At 55.6% G+C, this 26,272-nt stretch overlaps 1 protein-coding gene across 1 annotated transcript; it reads right to left on the reverse strand.

Annotated features, from left to right (window-relative positions):
- Positions 1-1,914: 1,914 nt before the first annotated feature.
- On the reverse strand, positions 1,915-25,601 carry UNC93B1 (unc-93 homolog B1, TLR signaling regulator). Its single transcript, XM_038764374.1, is given in 12 exon segments — positions 1,915-2,336; positions 9,099-9,217; positions 11,101-11,245; positions 11,247-11,375; positions 11,463-11,645; positions 13,130-13,254; positions 16,127-16,220; positions 22,730-22,853; positions 23,159-23,320; positions 23,465-23,618; positions 23,977-24,118; positions 25,476-25,601. Coding segments are annotated over 12 exon segments (1,812 nt in total). The 3' UTR covers positions 1,915-2,027.
- Between the last annotated feature and the right edge of the window lie 671 nt (positions 25,602-26,272).

Genomic DNA, 26,272 nt, shown 5'->3' on the forward strand with positions numbered 1-26,272 from the left:
TCCCAACCTCCCGCCTCTTCCCACTCCCAGTCCATACTTCACTCTGCTGCCCGGATCATCTTTCTACAGAAACGTTCAGGACACGTCACCCCCCTCCTCAAAAATCTCCAGTGATTCCCTATCCACCTCTACATCAAACAGAAACTCCTCGCCATTGGCTTTAAAGCCGTTCATCCCCTCGCCCCCACCTGCCTCACCTCCCTTCTCTCCTTCTCCACCCCAGTCCGCACACTCCGCTCCCCTGGTGCCGCTAACCTTCTCACTGGGCCTCCATCTCACCTGTCTCAATCAATCAATCGTACTTATTGAGCGCTTACTGTGTGCAGAGGACTGTACTAAGCGCTTGGGAAGTACAAGTTGGCAAAATATAGAGACGGTCTCGCCACCGACCCTGGCCCACGTCCCACCTCTAGCTTGAAATGCCTTCCCTCCTCAAATCTGCCAGACAATGACTCTCCCCCGCCTTCGAAGCCTTACTGAAGGCCCATCTCCTCCAAGAAGCTTTCCCAGACTAAGCCCCACTTTTCCTCCGCTCCCACTCCCTTCTTGGTCCCCCTGACTTGCTGCCTTTGCTCTTCCCCCTCTCCCCACCCCACAGCATTCATGTATATCTCTGTAATTTTATTTATATTGATGTCTGCCACCCCTCCTCCACTAGACTGTAAGCTCGTTGTGGGCAGGGATTGTCACTCTGCTGCATTGTACTTTCCCAAGTGCTTAGTACAGTGCTCTGCACACAGTAAATGCTTAAAAAATATGATTGAATGAAAGAATGGTGATTCAGCGACCCCCGGGGATGGCGGGATGGCGGTGGGGAAGCCTAGAGGCCCACCCTGGCTCCCCATGCAGGCCTGAGCCAAAATCCTCAAGGACCAATTCCAAACACCAAACCTCTCCGCCCTCCACGCCCCCGGGACGTCCCCCAACACCAACCTCTCGGCTCTAGACTGTGAGCTCCTTGTGGGCAGGGAAAGGCACTGTTTATAGTTCTACTGTACTCTCCCAGGTGCTTAGTACAGCGCTCTCCACACAGTAAGCGCTCAATAAATTCATTCATTCAATCGGATTTGTTGAGCCCTTACTGTGTGCAGAGCGCTGCACTAAGCGCTTGAATAAATTCAATAAATACGATTGAATGAATGAATGACCCCCATGCCCCCAAATACCTCCCTCTTGGCCCTCCGCACCCCCGGGGAGTCCCCAAACCACTTCCTCTCCGCCCTCCGCGCCCCCAAACACCAACCTCTCCACCATCCCCACTCTCGGGGCGCCCCCAAACACCAACCTCTCCACCGTCCCCACTCTCGGGGCACCCCCAAACACCAACCTCTCCTCCCTATGCGCCCCTGAGGAGCCCCCACATACCAACCTCTCCGCCCTCTGCACCCCCAAACTCAACCTCTTCACCTTCCCCCCTCTCAGGGTGCCCCCCAAAACTCCCCTTGTCCCTCCACACCCCCGGGGAGGTCCCAAACCGGGCCCTCTCCGCCCTCTGCACCCTCTAACGCCAACCTGTCCACGATCCCCACTGTTGGGGTGCCCCCAAACACCCCCTCTCCACCCTCCTCACCAGCAGGGATCCCCCAAGCCCCAACCTCTCCATCGTCCCCCTGGACGAGGGGGCTGGGCCTTGGGAAGAGGACTGGGCCTGGGGAAGAGGGTACTACTGGGGAGCCCTCAAAAAACCGCCCTCCGCTCCCCCGGAGAATCCCCTAACACCAACCTCTCACCCTCCGCGCCCCCAAGCCCCACCCTTGGGGTGCCCCCATACACTCCCCTCTTGGCTCTCCTCGCCCCCGGTGAGTCCCCAAACCCAGCTCTCTCTGCCCTGCGTCAGGGAGCACCCACCCAACCCCAACCTGCCCGTGCCCCCCATGGCACACGGCCGGAGCCCGAGGAGGCCAGAGACCCCCACTTGGCACAGGTGCTTTATTGCCACTTCGGTCCGGACCCATTGGAACTGAGTCCCGGGGCGAGGCTGGCCCAGCGGAGCCCGGCATCCCTCCCTCCCCGTCGAGGGTCGCGTGTCAGTCCCACCGCGGGCGCGGGGCCTCGTCGCCGCCGCCGCCGCCCAGGGCCTGCTCGTAGGGAGGCCGTGGGTCGGGGTCCTGGGCCCCCCAGCCGGGCTGGGCCTCGTCCTCGGAGCCGTCCGCGCCGCCGTCTGAGCCGCTGGCGTCCGAGTTGTCCGCGTCCAGGTAGCGGTAGCCGCGCACGGTGGGCTGCGGCCGCGGGATGCGCGGGAGCCGGAACGGCTGGAGCCGGTGAAGCCTCCACTCCATGCACACGTAGGAGCCCGTCGACAGCACCAGGGTCCCCGCCAGGGCAGCCACCTTCGCCTAGGAGAGAGAGCTGAGTGTGGGCCGGGGGATGGGCCTGGGGGAGAAGGCTAGGCCTGGGGCTGGGCCTGGGGCTGCTGCTCCAATTATCTTTGTGCAGAAATGCTCTGGGCATGTCACTCCCCTCCTCAAAAATCTCCAATCAATCAATCATCAATCAATCAATCGTATTTATTGAGCGCTTACTGTGTGCAGAGCACTGGACTAAGCGCTTGGGAAGTACAAGTCGGCAACACATAGAGACGGTCCCTACCCAACAGCGGGCTCACAGACGAGAAGGGGGAGACAGAGAACAAAACCAAACATACTAACAGAATAAAATAAATAGAATAGATATGTACAAGTAATATAAATAATAGAGTAATCATCATCATCAATCGTATTTATTGAGCGCTTACTATGTGCAGAGCACTGGACTAAGCACTTGGGAAGTACAAGTCAGCAACACATAGAGACAGTCCCTACCCAACAGCGGGCTCACAGTCTAGAAGGGGGAGACAGAGAACAAAACCAAACATACTAACAGAATAAAATAAATAGAATAGATATGTACAAGTAAGATAAATAAATAAATAGAGTAATAAATATGTCCAAACATATATACATGTATACAGGTGCTGTGGGGAAGGGAAGGAGGTAAGACAGGGGATGGAGAGTGGGATGAGGGGGAGAGGAAGGAAGGGGCTGAGTGTGGGAAGGCCTCCTGGAGGAGGTGAGTTCTCGGTAGGGCCTTGAAGGGAGGAAGAGAGCTAGCTTGGCGGATGGGCAGAGGGATTGGGGGCATTCCGGGCCCGGGGGAGGACGTGGGCCGGGGGTTGACGGCGGGACGGGCGAGAACGAGGCCTAACGGTGAGGAGATGAGCGGCAGAGGAGCGGAGGGTGCGGGCTGGGCTGGAGAAGGACAGGAGGGAGGTGAGGGAGGAGGGGGCGAGGGGATGGATGGACAGCCTTGAAGCCCAGGGTGATGAGTTTCTGCCTGATGCGCAGATTGATTGGTAGCCATTGGAGATTTTTGAGGAGGGGAGTAACATGCCCAGAGCGTTTCTGGACAAAGATAATCTGGGCAGCAGCGTGAAGTATGGATTGAAGTGGGGAGAGACACGAGGATGGGAGATCAGAGAGAAGGCTCCAGTGGCTGCCTGTCAACCAACGAGTCAAGCAAAAACTCCTCACTCTCGGGTTCAAGGCCGTCCATCCCCTCGCCCCCTCCCACCTCACCTCCCTTCTGTCCTTCTCCAGCCCAGCCCGCACCCTCCGCTCCTCTGCCGCTAATCTCCTCACCGTTAGGCCTCGTTCTCGCCTGTCCCGCCATCGACCCCCAGCACACGTCCTCCCCCTGGCCCAAAATGCCCTCCCTCCCCACATCCGCCAAGCCAGCTCTCTTCCTCCCTTCAAAGCCCTACTGAGAGCTCACCTCCTCCAGGAGGCCTTCCCAGCCTGAGCCTCCCTTTTCCTCTCCTCCTCCCCATCCCCCGAACCTTACCTCCTTCCCCTCCCCACAAAAACTACATATATATTTGTACAGATTTATTACTCTATTTTACTTGTACATATTTACCATTGATTTTGTTAATGATGTGCATGTAGCTTTAATTCTATTTGTTCTGACGATTTTGACACCTGTCTACATGTTTTGTTTTGTTGTCTGTCTCCCCCTTCTAGACTGTGAGCCCGTTTTTGAGTAGGGACCGTCTCTATACGTTGCCAACTTGCACTTCCCAAGCACTTAGTAATAATAATAATGATGGTATTTGTTAAGCATTTACTATGTGCAAAGCACTATTCTAAGCGCTGGGGGGATACAAGGTGATCGGGTTGCCCCACGTGGGGCTCACAGTCTTAATCCCCATTTTACAGATGAGTTAACTGAGGCCCAGAGAATCAATCAATCAATCGTACTTATTTAGCGCTTACTGCATGCAGAGCACTGTACTAAGCGCTTGGGAAGTACAAGTTGGCAACATATAGAGACAGTCCCTACCCAACAGTGGGCTCACAGTCTAAAAGGGGGAGACAGAGAACAAAACCAAGCATACTAACAAAATAAAATAAATAGAATAGATACGTACAAGTAAAATAAATAGAGTAATAAATCTGTACAAACATATATACATATATACAGGTGCTGTGGGGAAGGGAAGGAGGTAGGGTTCGGGGGGGATGCGGGGGAGGAGAGGAAAAAGGGGGCTCAGGCTGGGAAGGCCTCCTGGAGGGGATGGGGGGGATGGAGAGGTGAAGTGACTTGCCCGAAGTCACACAGCTGACAATTGGTGGAGCCGGGATTTGAACCCATAATAATAATAATAATAATAATAATAATAATAATGATAATGATAATAATAATAATAATAATAATAATGGCATTTATTAAGCGCTTACTATGTGCAAAGCACTGTTCTAAGCACTGGGGAGATTACAAGGTGATCAGGTTGTCCCATGGGGGGCTCACAGTCTTAATCCCCATTTTACAGATGAGGTAACTGAGGCCCAGAGATGTGAAGTGACAGGCCCAAAGTCACACAGCTGACAATTGGCAGAGCCGGGATTTGAACCCATGACCTCTGACTCCAAAGCCCGGGCGCTTTCAACTGAGCCACGCTGCTTCACTGCTTAGTCCAGTGCTCTGCACACGGTAAGCGCTCGACTGTGAGCCCGCTGTGGGGTAGGGACCGTTTCTCTATGTTGCCAACTTGTACTTCCCAAGCGCTTAGTCCAGTGCTCTGCACACAGTAAGCGCTCAATAAATACGATTGAATGAATGAATGGGGAAGAGGGCTAGGCCTGGGGCTGGGGTTGGGGGAGAGGGCTGGGCTTGGTCTGCCCAAGGAGGGACTCCCCTCCCCTGGAGCCACCCTCACTCAGGTAGCCCAGGGCACAGAAGGACTGGCTCTTTTAGACTGTGAGCCCACTGTTGGGTAGGGACCGTCTCTATATGTTGCCAACTTGTACTTCCCAAGCGCTTAGTACAGTGCTCTGCACACAGTAAGCGCTCAATAAATACGATTGATGATGGCCCCAGGCTGCCGGCCCAGAGGAAGGGTGGGGGGGTGCAGAGGGGGAAGGGGAGATGGAAAGGAGGTGGGGGTTGAAGCCGGGGAGTAATGATGATGATGATGATGGTATTTGTTAAGCGCTTACTATGTGCAAAGCACTGTTCTAAGCACTGGGGGGATACAAGGTGATCAGGTTGTCCCACGGGGGGGCTCACAGTCTTCATCCCCATTTTACAGATGAGCGAACTGGGGCCCAGAGAAGTGAAGTGACTTGCCCCAAAGTCACCCAGCTGGCAATTGGCGGAGCCGGGATTTGAACCCATGACCTCTGACTCCAAAGCCCGGGCTCTTTCCACTGGGCCGCGCTGCTTCTCTAGTAATAGTAATAATAAAAATAATGATGGCATTTGTTAAGCACTTATGTGCCAAGCACTGTTCTAAGCACTGGAGAAGATACAAGGGTATCAGGTTGTCCCAGGTGGGGCTCAGTCTCAATCCCCATTTTACAGATGAGGTGACTGAGGCACAGAGAACAATAATAATAATAATAATAATAATGGTATTTTTTAAGCGCTTATTATGTGCCAAGCATTGTTCTAAGCACTGGGGGAGAACAGAGCTTTGCCCATAGTAAGCGCTTAATAAATGCCATTGTTATGATTGTTATTATTACAAGGTTATTTGGTTGTCCCAGATGGGGCTGACAGTCTTCATCCCCACTTTGCAGATGAGGTAACTGAGGCACAGAAAAGTGAAGTGACTTGCCCAAGGTCACTCAGCTGACAAGTGGCAGAGTCAGGATTAGAACCTACGACCTCTGACTCCCAAGCACGGGTTCTTGCCACTAAGCCATGCTGCTTCAGGGACGGAGGGAGTGGGGAAATGTATATCACTGTGAGCCCACTGTTGGGTAGGGACCGTCTCTATATGTTGCCAACTTGGACTTCCCAAGCGCTTAGTACAGTGCTCTGCACACAGTAAGCGCTCAATAAATACGATTGAATGAATATGACTATAAGTGTATTTATTTACATTGATGTCCGTCTCCCCCAACACACTCCAAGACTGGGATCTCGTTGTGGGCAGGGACTGTCACTCTTTATTGTTCATCCACTCATTCAATCGTATTTATTGAGCCCCCCACACTGCCGCCCCCGGGTCGCTGAATCCTGTATATATGTATATATGTTTGTACATATTTGTTACTCTATTTATTTATTTATTTTACTTGTACATATCTATTCTATTTATTTTATTTTGTTAGTATGGTTTTGTTCTCTGTTTCCCCCTGTTAGACTGTGAGCCCACTATTGGGTAGGGACTGTCTCTATATGTTGCCAACTTGGACTTCCCAAGCGCTTGGTACAGTGCTCTGCACACAGTAAGCGCTCAATAAATACGACTGAATGAATATGACTGTAAGTTTATTTATTTACATTGATGTCCGCCTCCCCCAACACGCTCCAAGACTGGGATCTGGTTGTGGGCAGGGACTGTCACTCTTTATTGTTCATCCACTCATTCAATCGTATTTATTGAGACCCCCACACTGCCGCCCCCGGGTCGCTGAATCCTGTATATATGTATATATGTTTGTACATATTTGTTACTCTATTTATTTATTTATTTTACTTGTACATATCTATTCTATTTATTTTATTTTGTTAGTATGGTTTTGTTCTCTGTCTCCCCCTGTTAGACTGTGAGCCCACTATTGGGTAGGGACTGTCTCTATATGTTGCCAACTTGGACTTCCCAAGCGCTTAGTACAGTGCTCTGCACACAGTAAGCACTCAATAAATACGATTGATGAATCACCATTCATTCTTTCATTCAATCGTAATTTTTAAGCGCTTACTGTGTGCAGAGCACTGTACTAAGCACTTGGAAAAGTGCAATACAGGAATAAAGGGTGACGATCCCTGCCCACAGCGAGCTCACAGTCTGGGGTAGGGAGTGGGGAGACAGACGTCAATGCAAGTAAACGGGCATTAATATAAAGAAATAAAATGACAGATATAAGTGCTGTGGGATGGGGAGAAGGGGAAAGAGCAAAGGGAGCGAGTCAGGGTGACGTGGAAGGGAGTGGGCGACGAGGAAAAGTAGAGTTTAGTCTGGGAAGGCTTCTTGGAGTAATGAACTTTTCCAAGCGCTTGGTACAGTGCTCTGCACCCAGTGAGCGCTTAATAAATAGGATTGACAGAAGGAATGAAAGGGGCTGAAGCCGAGGAGAGAGGGGAGGAAAGGGGAGCGGGAAAAAGTGGATTGAGGGCAGGGAGGGAAAGCTGTTCCCAACTTGTACTTCCCAAGCGCTTAGTACAGTGCTCTGCACACAGTAAGCGCTCAATAAATACGACTGAATGAATGAATAAATAAGAGGGAAGCGGGGGCAGTGAGGAGAAAAGACTGAGCCCCCTTTTTCCTCTCCTCCTCCCCATCCCCCCCGCCCTACCTCCTTCCCCTCCCCACAGCACCTGTATAGATGCTTGTACAGATTTATTACTCTATTTCTTTCACTTGCATTCATTCATTCATTCAATTGTATTTATTGAGCGCTTACTGTGTGCAGAGCACTTTACCAAGCGCTTGGGAAGTACAAGTTGGCAACATAGAGAGACGGTCCCTACCCAACAACGGGCTCAGAGTCTAGAAGGGGGAGACAGACGATAGGACAAAATATATTAACAAAATAAAATAAATAGAATAGTAAATATGTCCAAGTGAAATAAATAGAGTAATAAATCTGTACAAACATATATACAGGGGCTGTGGGGAGGGGAAGGAGGTAGGGCTGGGGGGGAATGGGGAGGGGGAGAGGAAGGAGGGGGCTCAGCCTGGGAAGGCCGACATATTTACTCTTCTATTTATTTTGTTAATGATTCCCAAGCGCTTAGTACAGTGCTCTGCACATAGTAAGCGCTCAATAAATACGATTGATGATGATGATGATGATGTGCAGCTAGCTTTACTTCTATTTATTCTGATGACACCTGTCCACATGTTTTGTTTGGTTGCCTGTCTCAATCAATCAATCAATCATATTTATTGAGCACTTACTGTGTGCAGAGCACTGTACTAAGCGCTTGGGAAGTCCAAGTTGGCAACATAGAGAGATGGTCCCTACCCAACAGTGGGCTCACAGTCTCTCAATCAATCAATCAATCAATCGTATTTATTGAGCACTGTACTAAGCACTTGGGAAGTCCAAGTTGGCAACATCTAGAGACGGTCCCTACCCAACGGTGGGCTCACAGTCTCTCAATCAATCAATCAATCGATCGCATTTATTGAGCGCTTACTGTGTGCAGAGCACTGTACTAAGCACTTGGGAAGTCCAAGTTGGCAACATCTAGAGACGGTCCCTACCCAACGGTGGGCTCACAGTCTCTCAATCAATCAATCGATCGCATTTATTGAGCGCTTACTGTGTGCAGAGCACTGTACTAAGCACTTGGGAAGTCCAAGTTGGCAACATCTAGAGACGGTCCCTACCCAACAGTGGTCTCACAGTCTCTCCCCCTTCGAGACCATGAGCCCGTTGTTGGGTAGGGACCGTCTCTCTATGTTGCCAGCTTGGACTTCCCAAACACTTAGTAGAGTGCTCGGCACACAGTAAGCGCTCAATAAATACGATTGAATGAATGAATGAATGAGTGAATGAATGAAAAGGAAGAGAGGAAGAGGAGAGCAAAGACGGGGGAGAAAGGGATGGGGGGAGACAGAGGCCGGTGAAAGGGGGGCTGTGCCCAGGGATACTCCACCCCCGCACCTTCATGGGTAGCTGGGTGCCCAGGTAGGCGGCGAAGGCGGCCAGCGCCTGTCCCCAGTGATAAATGGTGAAGATGAAGTCCTGCCGCTCCTTGTCTTCATACAGGATCCCCAGGAGCGCTGCCAGGGCAGAGGGGGGGAAACAGAGAGGTCCCGGTCAATACGTCCTCCCCTCCGCCCTGTCCCCCCACATCCCCCCCACGGGAAGGGCCCACCAAGCTACAAGTCCAGCGGTGGGCAAGGGGCTGGCCGAGAGGAGAGAAGGTGATAATAATAATAATAATAATGGTATTTGGTAAGCGCTTACTATGTGCAAAGCACGGTTCTAAGCACCGGGGAAGTTACAAGGTGATCAGGTTGTCCCAAGGGGGGCTCACAGTCTCCATCCCCATTGGACAGATGAGGGAACGGAGGCACAGAGAAGTTAAGTGACTTGCCCAAAGCGCTATGTGCTAAGCTTGTAAGCGCTCAATAAATATGCACACAGTAGACACAGTGCACACAGTGAATATGCACACAGTGAATCATCATCATCATCATCAATCGTATTTATTGAGCGCTTACTATGTGCAGAGCACTGTACTAAGCGCTTGGTATGAATGAATGGGGGAGATACAAGGTAATCAGCTTGTCCCCTTCTAGACTGTGAGCCCGCTGTGGGCAGGGATTGCCCCTATTTGTTGCTGAATTGTACTTTCCAATTGAATTGTACTTTCCAAATGTTTAGTACAGTGCACTGCACACACAGTAAATGCTCAATCAATACGATTGAATGAATGAAGCACAGAGAATAATAATAAATGATAATAATGTTGGCATTTGTTAAACGCTTACTATGTGCAGAGCACTGTTCTAAGCGCTGGGGGGGAGACAAGCTGATCAAGTTGTCCCACGTGGGGCTCACAGTCTTCATCCCCATTTTACAGATGAGGTAACCAAGGCTCAGAGAAGTGAAGCGACTTGCCCAAGGTCACACAGCAGACGTGTGGCGGAGTTGGAATTCGAACCCACGACCTCTGACTCCAAAGCCCGGGCTCTTTCCACTGAACCATGCTGCTTCTCCTCCAAGAAGTAAAGTGACTCGCCCAAGGTCACCCAGCAGACAAGTGGCGGGGGCGGGATTAGAACCCACATCCTCAGACTCCCAAGCCCGGGCTCTTGCCATTAGGCCACGCTGCTTCTCAAGGTGATCGGGTTGTCCCACAAAGGGCTCACAGTCTTAAATCCCAATTTTACAGATGAGGTGACTGAGGCACAGGGAAGTTAACAGGCTTGCCCCAAGTCACACGGCGGACGAATAATAATAATGATGATGGTATTTGTTAAGCGCTTACTATGTGCAAAGCACTGTTCTAAGCGCTGGAGGTAAGCGGGTAGGACACAGCCCCTGTCCCACAAAAGGCTCACAGTCTTCATCCCCATTTTACAGGTGAGGTAACTGAGGCCCGGAGAAGTGAAGTGACGTGCCCATGGTCTGACCTTGTAACCTCCCCATTGCTGAGGACAGTGCTTTGCACATAGTAAGAGCTTAATAAATTCATTTCATTGTCGCATTTATTGAGCGCTTCCTGTGTGCAGAGCACTGTACTAGGCGCTTGGGAAGTCCAAGTTGGGAACACATGGAGACGGTCCCTACCCAACAGCGAGCTCACCGTCTAGAAGTCTTTATTTATTTGTGCATATTTATTCTATTTACGTTATTTTGTTAATATTTTGTCCTCCGTCTCCCCCTTCTAGACTGTGAGCCCGCTGTTGGGTAGGGGCCGTCTCTGTACGTTGCCAGCTTGGACTTCCCAAGCGCTTAGTACAGTGCTCTGCACACAGTAAGCGCTGTCAGTACGATTGAATGAATAAAGTGCCACTCGAATCAATTGTATTGATTGAGCGCTTGCTGTGTGCAGAGCACTGTACTGAGCGCTCGGGAAGTAGAAGTTGGCAACGTAGAGAGACGGTCCCTACCCAACAGTGGGCTATGATTCTTCTTCAGGGTGGGGGGCACTCACTGCTGAGTCCGGTCTTGTTGAGCGCGCTGCCGACCCCCCAGAGCGCGACGACGCCGTACAGGGCCCAGGCGTGGTCGAGGCTTCGGGGGGCAGGGGCCCAGCAGGCCAGCCCCCCGAGCAGGGCCAGGTGCAGGCCGGCGCCCCCCCAAGAGGGGCACGGCCCGGGGCAGGCGCAGCGCCAGGACCCCCAGCCCCGACGCCGCCGACGAGGCCAGGCCGTAGGCCAGCAGGGTGGGCGCCAGGCGCTCCAGCCCCAAGGAGCAGACGCCGTAGCTCTGTGGGGAGGCGAGGGGGGGGTGAGTCGGGGGTCCCCGGGGGGTGCCCCCCGACCCCCGGATCCCCCTTCCCGGGACCCCCCGCACCAGGGCGAGGGCGGTGCAGGCGAAGATGGGGTCGGCCCCGCTGTAGACGAAGAAGGGGAAGAGGTGTCGAAGCCGGTAATCCCGCACGTGCTTGAAGGGCAGCTGGAACACGTGGCCCCAGCCCACGCTGCGCAGGTCGATTTCCTCCGTGGGCCGGTAGGCGGCGCCGCACAGGCCCAGGATCTGACACGGGACGCGCCCCGTCACCCCCGGCCTGGGGTCAGCGGGGGGGGGACCCCCTCCCCACGATGGGTCAGCAGGAGGACCAGAGACCACTCAGTCCCTTCCCCCTGTTGGCCCAGGACCCCAGCCCCCTCCCCCCTGTTGGCCCAGGACCCCAGCCCCCTCCCCCCTGTTGGCCCAGGACCCCAGTCCCCTTCCCCCTGTTGGCCCAGGACCCCAGCCCCCTCCCCCTTGCTGGCCCAGGACCCTAGCCCCCCTCCCCCCGATGGGTCAGCCGGAGGACCAGAGATCACCCAGTCTCTTCCCCCTGCTGGCCCAGGACCCCCAGCCCCATCCCCTCGATGGGTCAGCCGGAGGGACCAGGACCCCCCGCCCCCTCCCCTGTTGGCCCAGGACCCCAGCCCCCTCCCCCCTGTTGGCCCAGGACCCCAGCCCCCTCCCCCCTGTTGGCCCAGGACCCCAGCCCCCTCCCCCCTGCTGGCCCAGGACCCCAGCCCCCGCCCCCCTGCTGGCCCAGGACCCCAGCCCCCTCCCCCCTGTTGGCCCAGGACCCCAGTCCCCTCCCCCCTGTTGGCCCAGGACTCCAGCCCCCTCCCCACGGTGGGTCAGCCAAAGGGACCAGGACCCCCAGCCCCCTCCCCCCTGTTGGCCCAGGACCCCAGCCCCCTCCCCACGATGGGTCAGCCAAAGGGACCAGGACCCCCAGCCCCCTCCCCCCTGTTGGCCCAGGACCCCAGCCCCCTTCCCCCTGTTGGCCCAGGACCCCAGCCCCCTTCCCACGATGGGTCAGCCAAAGGGACCAGGACCCGCAGCCCCCTTCCCCCCTGCTAGCCCAGGACCCCCCAGCCCCCTCCCCACGATGGGTCAGCCGGAGGACCAGAGATCACTCAGTCCCTCCCCCCTGTTGGCCCAGGACCCCCAGCCCCGTCCCCACGATGGGTCAGCCGGAGGGACCAGGACCCCCAGCCCCCTCCCCCCTGTTGGCCCAGGACCCCAGCCCCCTCCCCACTGTTGGCCCAGGACCCTAGCCCCCTCCCCACTGTTGGCCCAGGACCCCAGTCCCCTCCCCACGATGGGTCAGCCGGAGGACCAGAGACCACTCAGTCCCTTCCCCCTGCTGGCCCAGGACCCCCAGCCCCCTCCCCACTGTTGGCCCAGGACCCCCAGCCCCCTCCCCACGATGGGTCAGCCGGAGGACCAGAGATCACCCAGTCTCTTCCCCCTGCTGGCCCAGGACCCCCAGCCCCCTCCCCACGATGGGTCAGCCAGAGGGACCAGGACCCCCAGCCCCCTCCCCACGATGGGTCAGCTGGAGGCCCAGAGAATACTCAGTCCCTTCCCCCTGCTGGCCCAGGACCCCCAGCCCCCTCCCCACGATGGGTCAGCCAGAGGGACCAAGGACCCCCCCCCTTCCCCAGGGAAGGCCCCCGTGTCGGGAAGGGGCGGCCCCCTTTAGCCCCTTGACCCCTCTCGTGCCCCCGCACCAGCAGCATGGCCATGAAGGCCACGGCCATGAGGACGCTCTCCACCACGATGAGGCTGAGGCTGCGGGGCAGGCTCTGCAGCACCGTCTTGTTGAAGCCGCTCAGGATCCCGCTGCTGTTGATGCCTGCGGGACGGGACGGGACGGGACGGGACGGGACGGGACGGGAGCGGAGGGGACGGGACGGGACGGGACGGGATGGGACGGGATGGGACGGGACGGGATGGGACGGGACGGGACGGGACGGGACGGGACGGGACGGGACGGGAGAGGAGGAGTGGGGTCTGACCGGCGGGGGAGCGGGGCCTGATTGACAGGGGAGGGGTCTGATTGACAGCAGGGGCGGGGCCTGACCGAAAGGGGCGGGGCCTGTTTGACACGAGGGGCGGGGCCTGACTGACCGAAGGGGCGGGGCCGTGGGGCGTGGTCTGACCGACAGGGGGCGGGGGTCTGAATGACAGGAGGGGCGGGGCCTGTGAGGGCGTGGTCTGACCTACAGGGGCGGGGCCTGTGAGGGGCGGGGTCTGATTGGCAGGCGGGGCGGGGCCTGTGGGGGCGTGGTCTGACCTACATGGGGCGGGGCCGGAGAGGGGCGGGGCCTGACTGACAGGCTGGGTGGGGCCTGGTTTGGCCGGCAGGAGGGACGGGGCCTGTGAGGGGCGGGGCCTGGACGACGGAAGGGGCAGGGCCTGCGACGGGGCGGGGCCTGGTCGGTAGAGTGGATGGGGCCTGTTGGGGCGGAGTCTGGTCGACGGAAGGGGCGGGGCCTGCGAGGGGCGGGGCCAGATCGACAGATGGGGCGGAGCTTGTGAGGGGGCAGGATCTGGCCGACAGAAGGGGCGTGGCCTGTGAGGGGCGGCGCCCTGTCCGGCCGAGCGGGCGTGGCCTGAGATGGGCGTGGTCCGTGTGAGGGGCGTGGCCTGCGAGGGGGCGTGGTCTGACTGACAGGAGGGACGGGGCCTGTGAGGGGCGGGGTCTGATTGGCAGGAGGGGGCGGGCCCGGTGGGGGCGTGGTCTGACCTACATGGGGCGGGGCCTGTGAGGGGTGGGGTCGGATGGGGACGAGGGGCGGGGCCTGAGGAGCGGGGCCTGACTGACAGGGGCGGGGGCTAGTCGACAGAAGGGGCGTGGCCTGTGAGGGGCGTGGCTTGGCCGACAGGAGGGGCGGGGCCTGTGAGGGGGCGGGGCCTGTCTGACAGGAGGGGCGGGGCCTGGTCGGCAGAAGGGGCGGTGTCTGATCAGCAAGAGGGGAGGGGGCTGTGAGGAGGACGTGGCCTAACAGGAGGGGCGGGGCCTGTGGGGGCGGGGTCTGACTGACAGACTGGGCGGGGCCCCGGTGAGGGGGCGTGGTTTGACCGGCAGTAGGGGCGGGGCCTGTGAGGGGGCGGAGCCTGGACGACGGAATGGGCGGGGCCTGTGAGGGGGCGGAGCCTGGACGACAGAATGGGCGAGGCCTGTGAGGGGCGGGGCCTGGTCGACAGAAGGGGCGGAGCTTGCGAGGGGCGGGGCCCCGTCCGGCCGAGTGGGCGTGGCATGTGGAGCGTGACCTGAGATGGGCGTGGCCTGTGTGAGGGGCGTGGCCTGTTCTGTATAAGGGGAGGGGCCTTTGAGGGGGCATGTCCTGCCCACCAGAAGGGGGCGGTCTGGAGGTGGGGCCCGTCAGGGGGCGGAGCGACCACTACGGACCTACTTACCTACCTACTAATACCTACGGTATTTGTTAGGCGCTCACTATGTGCTAAACACTGTTCTAGGGAAGCATTGAGCCTCAGCGGAAACAGCCCGGGCTTGGGAGTCGGAGGTGGTGGCTTCTACTCCCCACTCCGCCACTTGTCAGCTGGGTGACTTGCATTCATTCAATCGTATTTATTGAGCGCTTACCATCATCATCATCAATCGTATTTATTGAGCGCTTACCATGTGCGGAGCGCTGGACTAAGCGCTTGGGAAGTACGAGTGGGCAACAGATAGAGACGGTCCCTACCCGACAGCGGGCTCACACTCAGTCAATCGTATTTATTGAGCGCTTACTGTGTGCACAGCACTGTACTAAGCGCTCACAGTCAAGAAGACTTGGGGCAAGTCACATAATAATAATAATAATGGCAGTTGTTGAGCGCTTACTATGTGCAAAGCATTCATTCATTCAATCGTGTTTATTGAGCGCTTACTGTGTGCAGAGCACTGTACTAAGCGCTCACAGTCAAGAAGACTTGGGGCAAGTCACATAATAATAATAATAATAATGGCAGTTAAGCGCTTACTATGTGCAAAGCATTCATTCATTCAATCGTATTTATTGAGCGCTTACTGTGTGCAGAGCACTGTACTAAGCGCTTGGGCAACATACAGAGATGGTCCCTATCCAACAGTGGGCTCACGGTCTAGAAGGGACTGTGAAGCTCTGTTCTAAGCGCTGGGGGGATGCAAGGCGATGAGGTTGTCCCACGTGGGGCTCACAGTTTTAATCCCCATTTTACAGATGAGGTAACTGAGGCTCAGAGAAGTTAAGCGACTTGCCCAAGGTCACACAGCAGACAGTGGCGGAGCCGGGATTCGAACCCGTGACCTCTGACTCCAAAGCCCGTGGACAGCTCTTTCCACTGAGCCACGCTCCTTCTCGACTTCCCTGTGCCTCGGTTACCTCGCCTATAAAATGGGGATGAAGACTGTGAGTCCCACGTGGGCCAGTCTGATCACCTGGTATCTCCCCAGCGCTTAGAACAGTGCTTCGCACATAGTAAGCGCCTAACAAACGCCATCATTATTATTCTAGACGCTGGGGTGGATACAGGGTGATCAGGCGGTCCCCCGTGGGGCTCACAGTCTTCATCCCCATTTCACAGCTGAGGGAACTGGGGCCCAGAGAAGTGACTTGCCCAGGGTCACACAGCCGACGGGTGGTGGAGGCGGGATTAGAACCCATGTCTGGGACCGGTCTGGGGGTGGGGGGCTGGCAGGGGAAGGGGCCCTTCCACGGGGCCGAGGGAGCGCTCACCACATTCCTGCACTTTGTTCAGCGTGTGGTTCAGGTCGTACAGGTAGGGGTTGAGGAAGAAAAACATGGGCAGCTGGGCACAGGCGAAACTAAGCTGCAAAGGCAGAGGGTGCTCAATAAATGCCATTGATTGACCAATCAATACTTTCTTTTGGTGTGGGGGGGAGCATCCCCCGCCCCTCTCTCATTCAACCCACGTATTCAATCCGTCACTGGATCCTTTCGGGCCCACCTTCATCATCATCATCATCAATCGTATTTATTGAGCGCTTACTACTAAGCACTTGGGAAGTACAAAGTGGCAACATCTAGAGACAGCCCCTACCCAACAGTGGGCTCACAGGCTAAAAGGGGGAGACGGAGAACAAAACCAAACGTACGAACAAAATAAAATAAATAGAATAGATATGTACGAGCAAAATAAATAAATAAATAGAAATTCTGCCCTTGTCTCTCCATCCAAACGGTTACCACGTTAATACAATCTCTCATCCCATCCTGCCTGGATTACTGCATCGGCCTCCTTACTGACCTCCCAGCCTCCTGTCTCTCCCGACTCCAGTCCGTACTTCACTCTGCTGCCCGGAACAAATTTCTACCACCACGCCAGGACCTGTTTCCCCACTCCTCAAGAAACTCCAGTGGTTGTCCACCCACCTCCGCATCAAGCAAAGACTCCTCACCACTTGTTTTAAAGCACTTAATCCCCTTACCACTGGTTTTAAAGCACTCAATCCCCTTGCCCCCTTCTCCCTCACCCTGCTTCTCCCGACTCCAGTCCATACTTCACTCTGCTGCCCGGAACATTTTTCTACCACCACGCCAGGACCTGTTTCCCCACTCCTCAAGAAACTCCAGTGGTTGTCCACCCACCTCCGCATCAAGCACAGACTCCTCACCACTGGTTTTAAAGCACTTAATCCCCTTACCACCGGTTTTAAAGCACTCAATCCCCTTGCCCCCTTCTCCCTCACCCTGCTTCTCCCGACTCCAGTCCATACTTCACTCTGCTGCCCGGAACATTTTTCTACCACCACGCCAGGACCTGTTTCCCCACTCCTCAAGAAACTCCAGTGGTTGTCCATCCACCTCCGCATCAAGCAAAGACTCCTCACCACTGGTTTTAAAAAGCACTCAATCCCCTTGCCCCCTTCTCCCTCACCCTGCTTCTCCTGACTCCAGTCCATACTTCACTCTGCTGCCCGGAACGTTTTTCTACCACCACGCCAGGACCTGTTTCCCCACTCCTCAAGAAACTCCAGTGGTTGTCCATCCACCTCCGCATCAAGCACAGACTCCTCACCACTGGTTTTAAAGCACTCAATCCCCTTGCCCCCTTCTCCCTCACCCTGCTTCTCCCAACTCCAGTCCATACTTCACTCCGCTGCCCGGAACAAATTTCTACCACCACGCCAGGACCTGTTTCCCCACTCCTCAAGAAACTCCAGTGGTTGTCCATCCACCTCCGCATCAAGCACAGACTCCTCACCACTGGTTTTAAAGCACTCAATCCCCTTGCCCCCTTCTCCCTCACCCTGCTTCTCCCAACTCCAGTCCATACTTCACTCTGCTGCCCGGAACAAATTTTTACCACCACGCCAGGACCTGTTTCCCCACTCCTCAAGAAACTCCAGTGGTTGTCCATCCACCTCCGCATCAAGCAAAGACTCCTCACCACTGGTTTTAAAAAGCACTCAATCCCCTTGCCCCCTTCTCCCTCACCCTGCTTCTCCCAACTCCAGTCCATACTTCACTCTGCTGCCCGGAACAAATTTTTACCACCACGCCAGGACCTGTTTCCCCACTCCTCAAGAAACTCCAGTGGTTGTCCACCCACCTCCGCATCAAGCAAAGACTCCTCACAACTGGTTTTAAAAAGCACTCAATCCCCTTGCCCCCTTCTCCCTCACCCTGCTTCTCCCAACTCCAGTCCATACTTCACTCTGCTGCCCGGAACAAATTTTTACCACCACGCCAGGACCTGTTTCCCCACTCCTCAAGAAACTCCAGTGGTTGTCCACCCACCTCCGCATCAAGCAAAGACTCCTCACCACTGGTTTTAAAGCACTTAATCCCCTTACCACTGGTTTTAAAGCGCTCAATCCCCTTGCCCCCTTCTCCCTCACCCTGCTTCTCCCGACTCCAGTCCATACTTCACTCTGCTGCCCGGAACAAATTTTTACCACCACGCCAGGACCTGTTTCCCCACTCCTCAAGAAACTCCAGTGGTTGTCCACCCACCTCCGCATCAAGCACAGACTCCTCACCACTGGTTTTAAAGCACTTAATCCCCTTACCACTGGTTTTAAAGCGCTCAATCCCCTTGCCCCCTTCTCCCTCACCCTGCTTCTCCCGACTCCAGTCCATACTTCACTCTGCTGCCCGGAACATTTTTCTACCACCATGCCAGGACCTGTTTCCCCACTCCTCAAGAAACTCCAGTGGTTGTCCATCCACCTCCGCATCAAGCACAGCCTCCTCACCACTGGTTTTAAAGCACTTAATCCCCTTACCACTGGTTTTAAAGCACTCAATCCCCTTGCCCCCTTCTCCCTCACCCTGCTTCTCCTGACTCCAGTCCATACTTCACTCTGCTGCCCGGAACATTTTTCTACCACCGCGCCAGGACCTGTTTCCCCACTCCTCAAGAAACTCCAGTGGTTGTCCACCCACCTCCGCATCAAGCAAAGACTCCTCACCACTGGTTTTAAAAAGCACTCAATCCCCTTGCCCCCTTCTCCCTCACCCTGCTTCAATCCCACTACAACCCGATCAGTCGGGTTCTAGATAAAGCTAGATTCATTCATTCGATCGTGTTTATTGAGCGCTTCCTGTGTGCAGAGCACTGTACTAAGCGCTTGGGAAGCACAAGTTGGCAACATCTAGAGATGGGCCCTACCCAACAACAGGCTCACAGTAGAAGGGGGAGACAGACAACAAAACGAAACATGTGAAAAATCTTTTCAAGGTGGACTCTTAGGAAATCCCAGGTTTCTCTCTGTCACATTTAATTCAGTCAATTGTATTAATTGAGCGCTTACTGTGTGCAGAGCACTGTACTAAGCGCTTGGGAAGCACAAGTTGGCAATATTTAGAGACGGTCCCTGCCCAACAACGGGCTCACAGTAGAAGGGGGAGACAGACAACAGAACAAAACATGTAAAAAATCTTTTCAAGGCTCTGTCACGTTTCATTCAATCAATCGTATTTACCGAGCGCTTACTGTGTGCAGAGCACTGTACTAAGCGCTTGGGAGGCACAAGTCGGCAACATCTAGAGATGGTCCCTACCCAACAACGGGCTCACAGTAGAAGGGGGAGACAGACAACAAAACAAAACATGTAAAAAGTCTTACACTTTGCTCCTCTAATGCTAACCTTCTTATTGTGCCCCAATCTCGTCTATCTTGCTCCCTCCTCAAATCCAACAGACAAAAATACTCTCCCCTCTTTCAAAGCCTTATTGAAGGGACACCTCCTTCAAGAGGCCTTCCCTGATTAAGCCCCCCTTTCCTCTTCTCCCACTCCCTTCTGCGTTGTCCTGACTTGTTCCCTTTGTTCATCCTCCCCTCCCAGCCTCAAAGTGGGGAAGCACTTTTAGACTGTGAGCCCACTGTTGGGTAGGGACTGTCTCTATATGTTGCCAACTTGGACGTCCCAAGCGCTTAGTACAGTGCTCTGCACACAGTAAGCGCTCAATAAATACGATTGATTGATTGTACATATCTGTTATTTATTTATAATTATTTATATTAATGCCTGTCTCCCCCGCACCTCGACTGTAAGATCATTGTGGGTAGGGGATGTGTCTGTTTATTGTTGTACCGTACTCTTCCAAGTTCAGTGCTCTGCACACAGTAAGTGCTCAATAAATACAACTGAATGAATGAACGAGTGAACGAATGAATGTCCAGGAGACACCTGGAGGTCCCCTTCCAGCCAGGAAAAGTGGGGTAGGGTTCAAAGGTCGGGAATCTCATCAATACAGTCCCGGTTTTCCAGGGGCCTACAGTCTAATGGGGGAGACGGGCACAAATACTTACACAGGGTAATACAGGTTACCAGCTGGAAAAGGAGAAATGAATTACTAATGCCTGCTCTTCCTCCCCCTCTAGACTGTAAGATCACTTTTTTATAGTATTTGCTAAGCGCTTACTTTGCGCCAGGCACTGTACTAAGCGCCGGGGTAGATACGAGGTTGGACACAGTCCCCCCCCACATGGGGCTCACGGTCTCAATCAGCATTTTACAGATGACGTAACTGAGGCACAGAGAAGTTAAGCGACTTGCCTAAGATCATACAGCAGGTAAATGGCGGAGCTGGAATTAGAACCCGGGTCCTTCTGATTACCAGGAGAAGCAGCGTGGCTCAGTGGAAAGAGCCTGGGCTTTGGAGTCAGAGGTCATGGGTTCAAATCCCAGCTCCGCCACTTGTCAGCTGTGTGACTTTGGGCAAGTCACTTAACTTCTCTGTGCCTCAGTTCCCTCATCTGTAAAATGGGGATGAAGACTGTGAGCCCACCGTGGGACAGCCTGATCACCTTGTAACCTCTCCAGCGCTTAGAACAGTGCTTTGCACGTAGTAAGCGCTTAATAAATGCCATTATTATTATTATTACCAGGCCCATGCTCTATCCACTAGGCCAAACACCTTCTCAGCGTGGGCAGGGAATTTGTCTACCAACTCTGTCATATTGTACTCTCCCAAGAGTTTAGTACAGTGCTTGGCACACAGCGTGGCTCAGTGGAAAGAGCCCGGGCTTTGGAGTCAGAGGTTATGGGTTCAAATCCCGGCTCCGCCACATGTCTGCTGTGTGACCTTGGGCAAGTCACTTAACTTCTCTGAGCCTCAGTTACCTCATCTGAAAATGGGGATTGGCTGTGAGCCCCATGTGGGACAACCTGATGACCTTGTATCCCCCCCCAGCGCTTAGAACAGTGCTTAGCACATAGCGCTTAACAAATGCCATTAAAAAAATATATAATTGATTGATTGAGCCTCATGTGGGACGGGGACTGTAGCCAACCAGATTATCTGGTGTTTACCCCAGTCTGTGGGACAATGCTTAGCACAGAGTAAATACTTAAATGCCATTATCAAATAAATGGAAGCGTTCCAACAATATCCGTAGTAGTGTTGAGGTGGGAGTTTGGAGCATACGACTAGTTTGAGGAGAAGGTAATCGGGGAAGGCTTGCTGGAAGAGGCGGCACTTCAAAAGGCTTGTAAGAGGAGAGCTGAGGTCTGGAAGATGTGAAAGGAAAAGTGAGAAGCAGTGTGGCCTAGCGGATAAAGCCCAGGGAGTCGGAAGGACCTGGGTTCTAATCCCGGTTCCGCCCTTTATCTGCTCTCTGACCTGGGGCAAGCCACTTCACTTCTCTGTGCCTCAGTTCCCTCATCTGTAAAACGGGGATTAAGACCGTGAGCCCCACGTGGGACACGGACCGTGTCCAAACCGACTTGCTTGTTTTCACTTCAGCGCTTCTTATGGTGTCCGGAACATAGTAAGCGCTTAATACCACTATTATTAACATTGTTAGTGAAAAAGTGAACAAGAGGGACAAGAACAAAGCACGGTGAAGAGGGTGTCATGAGAGGAGTGAGCTGAGGTGTATTGGGAGAGGAGTGAGGATGGGTAGGGGTCAGAGAGCTGATTGGGGGTCTTAAACCCCCAGCGCTTAGAACAGTGCTTTGCACATAGTAAGCGCTTAATAAATGCCATTATTATTATTATTATTATTAAACCAAAAGCGGGGAGTTTCCGTTTGATGCGGAGACAGATGGGAGTTGGAGGACACGGAGAGAAGAAAGTTTTAAAGATTGATCAGAGCCAACGGAGAAATGGTTAGATCAGTGTGGTGCCACCGTGAATGGAGGAGTCAAGAGACGCTGTGGAGGAAAAACCAGCCAACTTTTTAAGCTCCAGATTGAATCCAGGGAATTAAAACGGGAGGGAGGCACTGAGGATAATGCCAGGGTTGTGGGCTTGAGAGATGGGGAGAATGGTGTGGTTTTCTACAGTGAAAGGGAAAGGCAGGAGGCAGAAGAGCGTTTTCGGTGGGAAGATGAATCCATCAAGGGTATTTATTGAGCGCTTACTGTGTGCAGAGCACTGTTCTAAGTGCTTGGGAGAGTATGATACAACTGAATTAGCGGACACATGCCCTATTTTATTTTGTTAGTATGTTTGGTTTAGTTCTCTGTCTCCCCCTTTTAGACTGTGAGCCCACTGTTGGGTAGGGACTGTCTCTATATGTTGCCAATTTGTACTTCCCAAGCGCTTAGTACAGTGCTCTGCATATAGTAAGCGCTCAATAAATACGATTGATGATGATGATGCCCTGGCCCTAACGAACTTACAGTCTAGAGCGGAAGACAGACGTTAATAAGTGATTTCTGATATACGATGATACGTGGATTTGAGGGAGGGGTGAATATGAAACGTCCCGAGGTCACAGATCCAGATGCCTAAATGACGCAGAGGGGAGAGCGAGCCGTAGACGAGGGGGACTTCATCGGTCTGGCTGGGTTGTCCCTGTCTGGTCCACCCAGCCTCACCCCCGGCCCTTCGCCCAACCCGCCTCCTGACCCCGGCCCGGCTCACATGAAAGCAGCTGTAGAAGACCACCTGGAAGACCACCAGGTAAGGGGCGTGGGCACCACGGGGTGGACGTTTGTGCTCCACTTCCTGCTTGTAGTTCACAAACTCATGGTATTTCTGCGCCATCCTGCCAGGGAAGCCGGTCAGGCAGTCAGTCAGCCGTAGTTACGGGGCACTTACCGGGGGCAGAGCACACTGGGGAGAGTACAGCACCACAAAAGAACAGACACATTCCCTGCCCACAACCAGCTCCCAGTCTAGAGCGGGAGACGGACGTTAACATAAATAAATAAATGGTAGATGAGGACATCGATGCCCAGGCTGGCACGCCCACACCCCACCCCGAACTGGCCCCGCGCCCAACCGGACACCAGCCCTGTGCCCACCCTACACTCAGCCCTGTCCCACCCTGTGCCCGCCCCCGGTGCCCACCTGGTGATGTAGTTGCCCAGAGCAGCCCACAAGGGCACCACGGCCATGCCCAGGGCCACAGCTGAGGGCACGAGGGTATAGTAGCGTTCCCAGTAGTTGGTGGAGACGAACAGGGCGTAGACACCCACAGCCAGGAACATCATCCATTTGGTCCCGAAAAACCTGCAGGGGCGGCCGAGCCTGGGAGCCCCGTCCCACCCTGTCCCACCCCCTCCCTCTCAGCTGGGGGCAGGGGGGGCATCTCCCGGCCTGTCTCTCGCTGTCCGCCCTGGCAGTCAGTCTGTCGGTCAGGCCTCCCGCCCTCACCTGAGCAGCACGGGGGTATAGAGCAGGGCCACGACGGGGGTCATGTTGATGCCCATGAGCATTTTGCTGTCGATGTCCGGTAGCCCCATGGTGCCATATTTCACCTCCCGGTAGGTCTCGTCATAGTGCAGGATCAGCTGCATCTGCAAGAGGCCTAGGGAGGGGGGAGAAGATGGGCGCACAGTGATGTCCCCAGGGTGGGTGGGGGGTGGGCAGGAGGGAGGATCGGGGCTGGGATGGACCGTAGGTGCTGCCCAACGTGGGGAGACGAGGCCGCCCTGCCCCCCAGCCCCATCCCCTTGGGTTCAGATGTTGGGGAAGTGAAAGAGGAAGCGAAGGCAGCGCAGGCCGGAGCTGGGCCCCAGAGAGCCACGCTTTCCTGGGCCTCTCACTTCCCGTCTGGGGGAATGCGGGGCTGGGGTCACCGCCCCGTCACCCCCAGGGAGCTCCTGCCCGGGGTTGGAGGCCAGCAGCCCACTGAGGCCCGGGGTCGGGGGGCGGTGGGGCCGTACCCAGGTAGACGCTGTAGATCAGCATGGCACCTATGCTCGCGGTCAGCACGTTCTTGATCACGCCCAGGCGCTTGCGGCGAAAGTACCGGCGCTCCTCTTCCTCCTCATCGTAATCAGGGTTGGCCCCCACGAACTCGTCCAGCTGGAGGGCAGAGAGCAGGGGTCACAGAGCAATCCCCTCCTGGGGCGGAGGGGGAGAGAGGAAAGCCGGGGAGGAGAAGGCCGGGAGCGTGGGGACAAGAGGGTGGACAGAGGGAAAGGGGTGGAGGGGAGAGAGGAGAGGGAGACGGGGAAAGGGGCTGGGGGGAGAGAGAAGTGGAAAGGATGGGGGGGGAGAGAGTGAGGGGGAAGTTGGGAAAAGGGATGGAGCGAGGAGAGTAAGACAGGAGAAGGGGTGGAAGTGGGAGTGGGGAGATGCGGAATGGGGCAGGGAGGAGAGGGAGACGGGGAAAGGGATGGGGAGAGAAGAAGGGAGAGATGGGGAAAGGGAGGGGGCAAGGAGGGATGGGGAAGGGGCAGAGGGTGGGGGGAGATGGGGAAAGGGGTGGAGGGGAGAGGAGAGGGAGACGGGGAAAGGGGCTTGGGGGGAGAGAAGTGGGAAGGATGGAGGGAGAGAGTGAGGGGGAAGTTGGCAAAAGGGATGGGGACAGGAAGACAGGAAAAAGGATGGGAGGAGGTGGGAGTGGGGAGATGGGGAATGGGGCAGGGAGGAGAGGGAGACGGGGAAGGGGATGGGGATAGAAGAAGGGAGAGATGGGGAAAGGGTGGGGGCAAGGAGGGATGGGGAAGGGGCAGAGGGTGGGGGTAGATGGGGAAAGGGGTGGAGGAGAAAGAAGTGGAAAGGATGGAGGGGGGAGAGTGAGGGGGAAGTTGGGATAAGGGATGGAGAGGGGAGAGGAAGACAGGAAAACGGGCGGGAGGAGTGGGGAAATGGGGAATGGGGCAGGGAGGAGAGGGAGATGGGGAAAGGGATGGGGAGAGAAGAAGGGAGAGTTGGGGAAGGGGCAGAGGGTGGGGGAGATGGGGAAAGGAGTGGAGGAGAGAGAAGTGGAAAGGATGGAGGGGGGAGAGTGAGGGGGAAGTTGGGAAAAGGGATGGAGAGGGGAGAGGAAGACAGGAAAAGGGGTGGGAGGGGTGGGGAGATGGGGAATGGGGCAGGGAGGAGAGGGAGACGGGGAAAGGGATGGGGAGAGAAGAAGGGAGAGATGGGGAAGGGGGGGGCGAGGAGGGATGGGAAAGGGGCAGAGGGTGGGGGGAGATGGGGAAAGGGGTGGAGGGGAGAGGAGAGGGAGACGGGGAAAGGGGCTGGGGGAGAGAAGTGGAAAGGATGCGGGGGAGAGAGTGAGGGGGAAGTTGGCAAAAGGGATGGAGAGAAGGGGTGGGAGGAGGTGGGAGTGGGGGAATGGGGCAGGGAGGAGAGGGAGACAGGAAAAGGGGTGCGGGGAGCTGGGGAAAGGGGTGGGGGAGAGGAAGGGGCAGGGGAGCTGGGGAGCCCCCACCTGCATCTCCGGCCCGTCCAGCGTGGGCGCCTCCCGGGACTCATCGTCGCCCTGGGGGTCCGGGGCCCCGGCCAGACGGTACAGCGGGGGCGACGGGGCGCCGGGGGCCGGGGGCTCCAGGGCCATGCCGGGCGGCCAGCCGGGCGGGCGGACAGACAGCCGACCCACTCCGCCCCCGCCCCAAGGCCCCGGCCACTTCCGCGTCCGCCTCCCGCGGGGGGGAAAGGAGGGGAAAGGAGGGGAGGGGACCGGGCCGCCCACCCCCTTAAAGGCGCACAATCAATCAAACGTATTTATTGAGCGCTTACTGTGTGCAGAGCACTGGGTTAAGCGCTGGGGAAGTCCAAGTGGGCACCATAGAGAGACAGTCCCACAGTGGGCTCACAGTCTAAAACTCTCCACTGACCCTCACTCACTCTTTTAGACTGTGAGCCCACTGTGGGGTAGGGACTGTCTCTCTATGTTGCCAATTTGGACTTCCCAAGCGCTTAGTCCAGTGCTCTGCACACAGTAAGCGCTCAATAAATACGATTGATGATGATTCAGTCGTATGGATTGAGCGCCTACTGTGTGCAGAGCACTGGACCAGACTAGAAGCAGCGTGGCTCAGTGGAAAGAGCCCGGGCTTTGGAGTCAGAGGTCACGGGTTCAAACCCCGGCTCCGCCAATCGTCAGCTGGGTGACTTTGGGCGAGTCACTTCACTTCTCTGGGCCTCAGTTCCCCCATCTGGAAAATGGGGATTGAGACTGTGAGCCCCCCCGTGGGACAACCTGATCACCTTGTAACCTCCCCGGCG

The sequence above is a fragment of the Tachyglossus aculeatus genome, chromosome 22 (genome assembly GCF_015852505.1).
Source record: "Tachyglossus aculeatus isolate mTacAcu1 chromosome 22, mTacAcu1.pri, whole genome shotgun sequence".
NCBI classification, from domain to species: Eukaryota; Metazoa; Chordata; class Mammalia; order Monotremata; family Tachyglossidae; genus Tachyglossus; species Tachyglossus aculeatus.